Source organism: Eptatretus burgeri, chromosome 5, assembly GCF_056783735.1.
Source record: "Eptatretus burgeri isolate ZD-2024b chromosome 5, Ebu_testis_v1, whole genome shotgun sequence".
In the NCBI taxonomy this organism is placed as follows: Eukaryota; Metazoa; Chordata; class Myxini; order Myxiniformes; family Myxinidae; genus Eptatretus; species Eptatretus burgeri.
In genome coordinates, this window is record NC_140965.1 from 49,448,456 (window position 1) to 49,459,746 (window position 11,291).

General features: G+C 42.0%; 1 protein-coding gene and 1 non-coding gene across 3 annotated transcripts in view; one reads left to right on the plus strand and one right to left on the minus strand.

The window, feature by feature from the left end:
* Positions 1 to 10,017, minus strand: part of PRPF6 (pre-mRNA processing factor 6) — a 50,055-nt gene extending 40,038 nt beyond the window's left edge. The window contains exons 1-9 of one of the 2 annotated variants that reach the window (XM_085881804.1): positions 9,962 to 10,017; positions 9,714 to 9,821; positions 8,171 to 8,339; positions 3,028 to 3,146; positions 2,802 to 2,880; positions 2,369 to 2,548; positions 1,786 to 1,947; positions 1,534 to 1,628; positions 1,263 to 1,419 (exon numbers count right to left, since the gene is read on the minus strand). In XM_085881804.1, coding sequence (XP_085737930.1) covers positions 1,263 to 1,419; positions 1,534 to 1,628; positions 1,786 to 1,947; positions 2,369 to 2,548; positions 2,802 to 2,880; positions 3,028 to 3,146; positions 8,171 to 8,339; positions 9,714 to 9,787 — 1,035 coding nt within the window. In that variant the 5' untranslated portion in view covers positions 9,788 to 9,821; positions 9,962 to 10,017. Of the gene's footprint in view, positions 1 to 1,262; positions 1,420 to 1,533; positions 1,629 to 1,785; positions 1,948 to 2,368; positions 2,549 to 2,801; positions 2,881 to 3,027; positions 3,147 to 8,170; positions 8,340 to 9,713; positions 9,900 to 9,961 lie in introns of those variants that run through there. The other variant, XM_085881803.1, reaches the window with a different exon arrangement.
* Positions 10,018 to 10,935: 918 nt separating this feature from the next.
* LOC147026399 (U6atac minor spliceosomal RNA) lies at positions 10,936 to 11,062 on the plus strand. The gene has a single exon (XR_015058796.1). It is a non-coding gene; the product is annotated as a U6atac minor spliceosomal RNA (small nuclear RNA).
* Positions 11,063 to 11,291: the final 229 nt, after the last annotated feature.

Below are 11,291 nucleotides of genomic sequence, written 5' to 3' on the forward strand. Positions count from 1 at the left end.
CGTCATTGGAATACGTCTACATACGTCGATGTGTGTTGGGACTACGTAAAGAATTGGTTCAAAGCACGTCAAACATAAGTTATAAATAAGTTTCGCGTAAAAAAGACATTACCGCGACGTGTTTCGACTTATGAGTAGCCTTTGTGGACGTGTGTAAGCGTCCACATATCGTGTGTAAAACTTATCCCCCATCGCATGCGGAACGTGTGTCATACGCCGAGTACGTCGTAAAATTTTGAACATGTTCAAAATTTCTTGACGTACTCTACTTACTAAGACTTATGATAGCGTATTTAGCGTTCTACTGACGTATACCAAACTTACCCATACCGTATTCGACGTGCCCCAACGTTTTAGACACACTTTTTGTTACGTCGGCATACGCTGGCAAGATCGCCAAGGTGTGACCGCGATTTTGACCCTTCCATTTCTACGGCAGTTATGATTTGAATCGTTGTGCGTCAGCCTTTTAATAGGCTACGCCACGACATCGTCGGCGATGCGTGCAACGCGCTATGCCTGAGTTAGACTATCGTTGGGCATCGGTTGTGTAGGCCGACAACAGGTTCAGCATTCGTTGGTATAAGTTATCTATAACACAACGAAACGTTCTGTGTAGTTACCAATGCGTTATACATAAGACCAAGTCGCTATGAATACGTCCGAATCTTTAAAAAAAACATCAAAAGTTCAACGTAAGCCAGCGTTTTACATACATTTTAATACGTTGCCATCGCTGGCTAAAACGTCAAGGTGTGACCGGGCCTTAAACGGTTGTGCAGAGATTCAAACTTGGGGAGTTATGATCACCACATGGCAAGAAGGTATGAGAGCAGTATTATTTTAGGCCCCACCCCCTGGAGTGGGGTTAAAAGGTGAAATACCAAAAAATACATTTATGGACACATTTTAAAATGAAACTGTATATGCAATCAATATTAGGGGGATGCATGAAATATGTAACGATTTTTTGGGATTTGACCCCTGATCCAAGCCCTAAGGGCTGGGGGGGGGGGAGGGGGAATTAACTCAAAAATTCATGTTGGGTCATTCCTGGTGGAACTTTTTGCCATCTTTCAACTTTGCTTTTGGTGGGAAGCGTGGGGATTTGTGATGGCACGCCATAGACTTTTGCCCTAGTTTGATTTTTGTTTCTTTGCTAAAAAAAAAATTCAAATCGAGAAAAAACCAAAAGAGTGAACCTTCAATGATTTTAAGAGTTAGTGAAACCAAATAAACTATGACTGTGAAGGTCTGCTTACCTTGGGACACATCTCTGTTGCTTTCATGATGAGGTTGCGTGCAACCTGAAGCTTTCCCGTCACCTCCTCCAACCGGGCCGAAGCGATCCATGCCGGTGGGTGGTGTGGGTTTGTCTCACGCACAGATTTCAGCAACAATCGGGCCTTCTTGATGTCACTGTGGGAATGAAGGTTTGCAGACTACATTTGCGTGACAATGATATGGAGGATTTTTTTTGTTTTACTTTTAACATTCGCTGAACCATTCTCGTCCCTCGGTGGGCAAACATACTTGATGTCCCCACCGTAAGTTGGAATCATCGAATTCAGATCCGTGAGGTAGCCCTTTGGGTCTACAACTGTCTGTCCGCTCACAGAGTCAGAGACCTATGGATGGAACAGCGTTTCAACAAGTTAAACGCAGATAGACACTGTCTCCAAGAAAGTCATATACTATGAGAGACTCACAATAGCCATGTTATCATTGTTGCTATTACAACGTTGGCAGTAACAGCTGCTGACAACTATTACACAGCATGCATACCTGACTAAGTCTCATGTCCATAAGTGTATTTCTGGCCTGTCCGATCTTTCGCATGTCTAACTCTCCGGATCCAGGAGTCATTAAGCCTGGGGTCATGCCTCCAGGGAAAGGTGTGTTCAGCCCAGTGCGAGGGTAAGGCGTAGTCAGTCCAGCACCATATTTCTACCAGGAGAATGGTCGGAACAGAAAAGGACAACTTTGTTATAGTTATTTCAATAATTTGTTTTTTTTTTGACATTTATCAAAGGCTCATAGTGGAACCTGTACATAAAGTACATGCAGGACAAGAAAAAAAATGTAGTCAACATCAGTGTACTTTTACACGACTTGCAAGGACATTAGTAGGCAATGGACATATAAATGGGATTTGAATCAGGGTTCCAAACATGATGGGATGGGATAGAAGGAAAGAAATGGGGGAGGGGTGTTGTAGCAGGCATGCAGAAAGGCAAGGAAGGGGTTTCAGAAATGATATTATTGCATTTTTAAGATAGAGATGGACATTTCATGCTGAGGACAAGACATTGACGGCAGTATCGTAAGGTGAAAATTGTAAACGAAACAAAATAAAATGAGAGCACACCAACTGCCGTGGGTCAACTGAGTTATGCTGGTCACTGGAGCCGTGCATGTGCTTAGCCAGGAAGCTGTCCGGAATTGGAGTGAGCTTCTCATGTCGTGGATTCCGCTGCCGCTTGTTACGGGCATCACCGACCTCCGGGATGTTTAACCACTCTTCCTCAGAAACTTCTACCAGCTTACGCTGCATACCAAATAGACATTAAATAAATACATAAAGAGCAAGGTGTGTGTTTGTGAGTGTGTGTCAGTGTGAAGACTTTTCTTTGATGTCTATACAATTTCACACCCCTTGAACCAATCTCCACCAAATTTTGCATATGAGCAGGGGGTACTCAGGGTCAGGCCAAGAGCATTAAAAAAAACCCTCAAAAAAAACAAAAAACATTATTTGAATGCGACTGGCTGCAAAGTTTCCAATCAAGAAAAACGCTTACCTTGAGATCAGAGAACTGCTGTTGGATTTTGGGTCGTTCCATGCGGTACTTTTCTATTTCCTCCCTTTCTCTTTGCTCCCTGGTGTTAAGATTACAAGTGTTCATTTATTCACCAACACGACAAAAGAAGCTTGAATCAATAACAGCTCCAAAACAAAACAAAAAATACTTAAATACCATTGCTTGTGCAAAATTTGTAATAAATTCAACAAGCTCTGTGCAGTACCGTCGATCCTTGCGCCGCTCATCAAGACGCTTATCCACAGCATTGTAGATGGCATCAGCTTCCTCATCATCCTTCTCATAAGGACCACTGGAAAAAAGGCTTCCTGCGTATCCATTAAACTGGAACATCAAAATGTAACATGAGCACAATGCAAGGGTGATTGGCAATGTATTGTTGTGGTTACCAAATTCGCAAACCACCATTCAGGTCCCTTAGGTGAGGTATCTCGGCAAGTATATGTGTAGTTAGGCCCAAACCCGTTGTCTAGTGGGAATACATGTCATTTATGCGAGCTGCGACTCTTCAGGATAGCCGTTTTTCTTTTGCTATCTTTATTTTGGACCAACCGCCATGATTACCACCACAACCACAACATCAACCACCAACCACAACACCGCTTCACCACAACCGCCACGACCTTCACGTCACACCTCGCAGCCGTTGCATCGCCACCGTTCTTGCCCCGCTGTGGGTACCGGTGTTGGACTCGTGCAGAGCGCGCGTCGAACAGCGTGTACAAAATCACGGATTTTGTGCTTCAAAAACGGATCAAAAACGACACACGCCCACTTTTTGCCGTCCAATCGGTAAGCGAGGGGCGAATTGGCCCCGCCTCCAGGACGATCGATATATGCAAATTTGTGGATCAAAAAGCCTTCACGCCCACTTTTTCTCGGGCCAATGGGGAGCGAGGTGAAAGGTCAAAGGGAGGGGGTCAAAGGCGAAGCTACGGGGGGATAAAAGGACCGTGTTCGTCAGTCAGGAGGAGAGTCCAAAGAAGAGTGGAGAGTAGGAGAGTCCAAAGAAAAGAGGAGAGTCCAAAGAAGAGTCCAGAGTCGGAGAGTCCGGAGTCGGAACGGAGGGGACGAGCTGTGGAGAGGCGGCAGCGGCGAAGGCAGACGAGGGGGTGCTCGCGTCGGTGCCGGGAGCTGCACGCCCGAGGGAGGCCGACAGCGCGACCTGGCCGAGGTGGAGACGCACACCAGGGATAATAAAGATCCCCTATACCCCGAGCATCAGCAACCCCCTCCTGTTTCCCCCCGCGCTGAGATAGTGCGACCAAGGGGGCCCCTTTCCCACCCCCTGCCAGACACTGTCCGCGAGGCCCGCGGAGTGAGGCGCCATCGCCGCTCCGCGTCTCATCACCAGACGGGTAGGCGCGACCCGGTCTCGGCCTCAGGCCCGCCTCATCCTTGAGGGTATTCTTTCCTTGGTTTTGGGTATGTGTTGTCGGCGCCGTCTGTGAAGTAGAATTGTATAAGTGTTGCCGTGTGCTCGGTAGTCGGTATTAGCTCTGCATTGTCTTCGCTTTTATATTTGCTTTTTGTGTAAATGGAATTGTGTTTTTTCTGTGTGCTTTTGGTGGAATTGAATATGTGTGCTTCCCGTGTGCCGCGAATAAATGTGCTTTTGTGTTGAACTGTTTCCCGCTTCGCTTCGTCATTTCTCCCATTGAATCCTCATCTTGCTTCACGTAAAGGGTTGGTAGTGGGATGAATACGCCCGATAATTAATCGAACCGTCGAGGTCGACGATAACACCGCTCGGTTATCCCGATAGTACGGAACGGGTCGCTTAAGTGGCCCGTGTCCGAAGTCGACCTGCGGCGAGGTGCGATCGCCCGGTCTACCCTCCGCGTGGGTACTTAGGTAGGTCGAATTTGGCGAGCAACCCTATCCCACGCGGGGGCTGATTGGCTCCATCGCGGTGAGACCGAAAGGTCCACCCGTGACTGGTTCCCGGCGTTAGTCCGAGAGGGTCACGACTGGATTGTCCGTCCGGTGGGCGACGTGCCGCGATTCGAGTTACGTGGCCGTCAGCACGCCGGCGGGCGCGAAAACCGCAACAGTATGTATAAAAACAAGAACACGCCGCTTTACAGGAAATCGATGAGAAAAGGAAAGTGAGAAACTTTCATGAAGCCATCTTTTATCTTATTCCCCCCGCCACTGAAGGTGAAGGAGGCCATTCACCCCATTTCTGTCTGTTTGTTGGTCTGAGTACAGGGCTCATTCCGTGTCATTTCAGCCGGGGGTTGCGGTGACCCCCTCAGATTTTTCTGAAAAAAATTATTAAAGCTACCTTAACATATATGAGGAAGGTTTGCCAAATTATAGCTCAAAATTCCAAGTAGTGTCTGAGATATGGCCCTACAAACACCCTTGGGGTGTTTCAATTCTGGCAGTCGTGAGTTGCAGATTTGTATCTGAAGCATTTTTGGAGGGCTCTAAATTTCAGAGTTTTCAAAACAGTTCTAAAAATTCACACAAAGGGTGCCTATTAGTGAGGCTTTCAGAATCTGACATAAAAAATGTTCTACTTAAAATAAACTTTAAGATAAGTACTCTCAAAAGTAGGGATTTGTAACATGCAGTCAAAAAAATTTGAGTTTTCAAATTGCTGCCAACACTCAGTTTATTCATCATGAAGAAGTTTGTTGCCTGACTTACATAATCTCGTGACTGGATCATTTACACAAGAAAACTGAAACCTTTTGGAGCAAAATCTTGGGTGCTATAGGTGTCTGAACTTTGCTCCAGACTCAACGACACTGAAATTTACCCCAGTTTTACACCAAGTGTTCACCATGTTGACAGTTACACAGCTCTTTTAAATTTTTGTCACTTAAAGACACATACATCAGCAAACTGTGGGAGAAAATTCAAGAGTTGTTCTCAATCCCTTCTATTTTTAAACGAAATTTTTTTTAAAATGCATCAATTTCTAATGATTCTGCAGTCCCAAAAGCTACTTTTTTAAAAATAATTTTTTACTAACAAACATATAGAAAAAAATAAAGATATTGTAAGGAAGTATGACTTAAGTGGAATCTAACAAAATATAAATCAGTTTAGTAAAGCTTAAAGAAGTGTACCAAAATCATTTCCAAAGTTAGGCATGAAGCACAACTCTATCTTATTTAGGCTTTAACCTAATACACAGCCCTGTAGTAACTGCCAATGCTCATTGTTACATTTTATTACATCCTGGCAATTATAAAACTAATCACTGTTCACTTTGTACAACGGATCCAAGTACATTTGTCCAAACAATTTGATATGAAATTATGAAAAAAAAAAAGTTGAATCAGATATTTTACCTACATTTACAAATGGATGTCGACTTTCGTACAATGTACGCTAAGTATATAAACAATTAGATATGCAAATGAATATTTATAATGGTGATTATTATGATCACATCATGTGTCTTAATTTGTAGTTGAGATTGGCGGCGGCCTTAAACTAAAATATCCTTTTAAAAAAATGTGAGCCAAATTAAAGTAACCACATACTTGTTCTGACCAAAAAAACACAACAATTTGATCATTGTGGTGCCAACTTATGAATGTTTGGCATGGCTTCCACTTCAAAAGCACACCTATTGCTTTTATTCTACATCTTTCATCGAACATGGTTTTTTTTAAATAGTAGGCCTTTTTAAAAATCGTTTAAAAATAGAAGGGATTGAGAACAACTCTTGAATTTTCTACCACAGTTTGCCTATGTATGTCTTTAAGTGACAAAAATTTAAAAGAGCTGTGTAACTGTCAACATGGTGAACACTTGGGGTAAAACTGGGGTAAATTTCAGTGTCGTTGAGTCTGGAGCAAAGTTCAGACACCTATAGCACCCAATATTTTGCTCCAAAAGGTTTCAGTTTTCTTGTGTAAATGATCCAGTCACTAGATTATGTAAATCAGGCAACAAAAATTCTTCATGATGAATAAACTGAGTGTTGGCAGCAATTTGAAAACTCAAATTTTTTTGACTGCATGTTACAAATCATTACTTTTGAGAGTACTCATCTTCAAAAGTATTTTAAGTAGAACATTTTTTATGTCAGATTCTGAAAGCCTCACTAATAGACACCATTTGTGTGAATTTTCACAACTCTGTTTATAAAACACTGGAATTTAGAGCCCTCCAAAAATGCTTCAGATACAAATCTGCAACTTGCGACTGCCAGGATTGAAACACCCCGAGGGTGTTTGTAGGGCCATATCTCGGACACTACTTTGAATTTTGAGCTATAACTCGTCAAACCTTCCTCATATATGTTAAGGTAGCTTTGAGAATTTTTTCAGGAAAATCTGAGGGGGTCATCACAGAATTTCATTTTTTTGGCTGATTTCACACGAAATGACCCACAAGATATCTCAAAAAGTTGTTAATGGATCCGGATTAAATTTTGTGGACAGGTTCGGTGTGTGACAAAGATGAACTGATTAGATTTTGGTGAAGATCGGGATCCGACGACTAGAATTATTAAAGTGATTCTTCACCATTAAGAGATATGGCTAAAAAACGATATATAGCATATTTCAAAAAGTTGTGGACGGATTTGGATGAAACTTGGTGGACGTGTTGGGTGTGTCGCAAAGACGAATAGATTCGATTTTGGTGAAGATCTGAATCCGAATCTGGATATGATAGTTACGTAATTTTAAAGTGATTCTTCACCATTGATAGGACCAAAAACGATATACAGCACGATATTTCAAAAATGTATTGGGTGAGATATGTTCTCATGGATCAGGCATTGCATGGCGAAGGTATGCACTCTACCGAGTGCCACACACGAATAATAATAGTGTGATTATTATTATTATTTAACCTGTAGTGCAGGGTTCAACTTTAGCATATTTTACAGCCTGTTTATGGGACGGGTAGGTTTTACATTTACCTGTCCCGACAACTGTTGCATCTGTCCAAGTCTTTGGACGCACCGTTTTTTACACATTACATTAGTTCTTTGTGTCCTTAATGACATCCCTAGAAAGAGTAAGTTTAGTGTTTGGAATGATTTTCAATTTTGTTTGATGGCCAGATAGGGAGTCAGGAAAAAAAATGTATCTCGATGCTCTCTGTGCATGTGCGATCGGGCCAAATTCAGAGCCATGGTACTGCCAAACTACAGGTTCGTTTTCTGATTCACGTTTCAACTTGTGTTAAAAATATAACATTCAATGGAAATAAAGTTGTTCCTCGATCATAAACCAAGGTTTGTGGATGGACAGACAGACAGACGGACAAAGTGAACCATTTGCTTTTCGCTTTGCACACGTGGGGTAACAACTCATAGAAATGCAGGTCTTGCAAAATACTTTTGCTGGATGGAAATGTTCGCCAATCAAACGCACCTCATCATAGTTCGAATCATTAAGATCTTCTTCATCATCGTTTTCTTGCTGGTTCTTCTTCATTTGATCACCGACAGTCCGTTTGCCAGGTGGAGCATGTCTGTCATCCACCGGGTCGTTGGCATCACGTGCCGGCCCAATGTCCGAACGTGTTGTAAAGCCCGTCGCTCTACGGATATACAAAAGCAGACATTCAACAATCCAGTTTAGATGGTAAATTAATTTGTGGCACACATTCCATAACAAGATGAATCACATCCTCCCTATTGATCAGATCTTCCACGATCAGACCACCATTCCTCCCTATTGCAAAAATGAAACTTGGTTTGGGGGAGGGGGGGATTTATTTATTTATTCTTATGTAGATAGTGGCTACTTGGTTGCATCATTTTCTGGAAACTTGGCTGTGCTGCTGATGCAGTGCCCCTGTTACCAGTAAGCCGATACTCATTTTATTGACCTCAGAAGGATGATCAGGCGAGTCAACCCACCTGGTGTTAATTCAATCGTATAAATATAAATAGCTGCAAATTGCAAGACAACCCTCAGAAAGTTAATTGTTGATTTTTAGATCCTCGTGGAGGATCTCTAAGTATTACTCACGTTGTTGTTCTTCATCTTGTGGACTTTTTTAGATCCTCGTGGAGGATCTTAAGTCTTACTCACGTTGTTGTTCTTCATCTTCTTCTTGTGGACTTTTCAGATCCTCATGGAGGATCTCGAAGTCTTACTTACGTTGTTGTCCTTCATCTTCTTCTTGTGGACTTTTTTGTTTCACAGCCTACAGTTTTCATCGAAACTTCCTGAAACTTGGCATATATATGTAAAAATACCCTGCGCAGACAGTAACCATCTCCGATTTTGAAAATTCCTCCGAGAAAAAAAGTTATGACGTCAAAATATCTCCGCTAATGGAAATCGCCTAAAAATTATCTCCGAAACTAGGCAAGCTTTTTGAATTCTGTTTGTGGGAATCGAACAGGGCATTATCAGAGATGAATTACCGTACATATGATACATCACTATGACGTCATATCAATTTTTGTATGACGTCATTTCTATTTTTGACATTTTTTTTTGTTTTTGTTTTTTGCCATGTATATGCAGAAAGCTCACGCGCAGGCAGTAACCATCTCCGGTTTTGGAAATTCTTCCGAGAAATAAAGTTGACGTCATAATATCGCCGCTAATGGAAATCGCCTATACCATTATCTCAGAAACTAGGCAAGCTGTTTGAATTTTGTTTGCGGGAATCAAGCCGGGCATTAGCACAGATAATTTATGGCAAACCTGAAACATCACAATGACGTCATGTTCGTTTTTATGACGTCATCATTAAGAGGACGAGGATCTTAGCTCATTTGAGCTTGTTACACATATAAAACAATGATGTTTCCTCATGGTGATGGAACATGCAATTGTTGTTTCAAAAACAGAAAACAATATAAACACAAAATCAGGTGTAGGCCTAACTATCCTAGAAACAAATACAAGTACAATAATGGTTGTTTAAACAATGTTTCCAGGTCCGACCTCGCCTTACCCTCTGCCCAAACCAGGGACGTAGCCCAACGGAGCGGGCATCCCCAGAAAGTGTTTCTTCTTCTTTGAGGACATTTTCGCAACGCTCAAGTCCACTGAGTCGGCCAATCTGGATCAAGGCCGCAGGGGGACGGATCGTGATTATTTCTTTTCACAATTCCTTCGTCCTCACATTAAGTCACAAGTTTAGTATTAAATCCATTTATTCGACGCGGAAACATGTAAATATTATATTTAATCAGGCATTACCTTCGTGTATAATTTTGCGTTGCAAAACGTTAGCAACCCACTAGTAGTGGCTGACGTATACACCGCCTAAGGGTATTATTCACTTTTTTGTACTTAGAAGTTTGAGGGGGTCAATAATTTTCAAACATTTTGGTCATTTTATGATTTGGTTCTTCTTTTTCAGCTGTTTATGAAAGAAACTGAAAAAACAATTGCTTTTTCTTGGTTTATACACAACCAGACTCGGTCAGTTAATGTTTCGGGCGTCCACGCTCATTTTGGAGGAGGCCGTTGGTTCGAATCCCAGCTGACTTATACCGTACCAAAGACGAAATATGGTACATGCTGCTTCCATGGGCAAAAGGTGCTTCAGAAATACAATTTATCTTATAATGAATATGTTTTTGTGCTTTTAAGTGATTTGACTTCGGTGATATAACCAAAGGATTCAAATGGGAAAACTAACAATCCAACCCGATCTTATAAATCACAGTTGACAGCGGATTAAAACGGGGAAAAAAATTATCTTGCAGACATACCAACCAGCTGTCCGAACTTTGTGACAGCTGATTTCATCCTGCGGCATTATACTTCCGGTTCAGTTCGGCATCGTCGTTTAATTGGATTATTTGTGTCGACAAAAAAAATATCGCTTTCATTCGTACCGAATGCTTAGTTGAACATCACTCTTCTCTGAAGGATCAGCAACGCGAAGGAAGTACAAATACATTTTTTTAAACGTTGGCGCGACCGATTGGACAACCGAGTCACGTGAGTTTCAAATGTTTGTTTCCACAAAGCGACATGAGGATAAAAATACATATCAAACACAGCAACTCATGAATAAATCATCTATTTCAGGTTGTTTAATTTTGTCTCAATGTATTAAAGGCGGATTATTCTTCACATAGCTTTAATAAGAAATAATTGTCACCATCTCGTAAATGTGGTTACCCGATATCTACTATATAAGCGAACATGACGAGCAGTTTATTGTGTTGTATGAAAGGAGAGAAGGTTAGCACTCCCCTTGACAAGGACGGAAGAGGCTCCAGGGCCTTTACAATACATATACGGTTAAGGCATTGCCACCTACCTTGTGGCGTCTTACCCAATTTTTATTTACGAGGTCGTTGCCGTACGTGCAAAAAAACAATCGAAGAATTGTGACGTCAATTGTGACGTCATGGCACTGTGTCCTGTCATTGGTTTGGTAAATAAATGGCCATAACTTGGGAACCACTTGTCCGATTAATATCAAACCTTGAAAAGGCACATCCACAGGTCCCCAGCGTCAATTGTGACGTCATAGCACTGTGTCCTGTCATTCGTTTGGTAAATAAATGGCCAT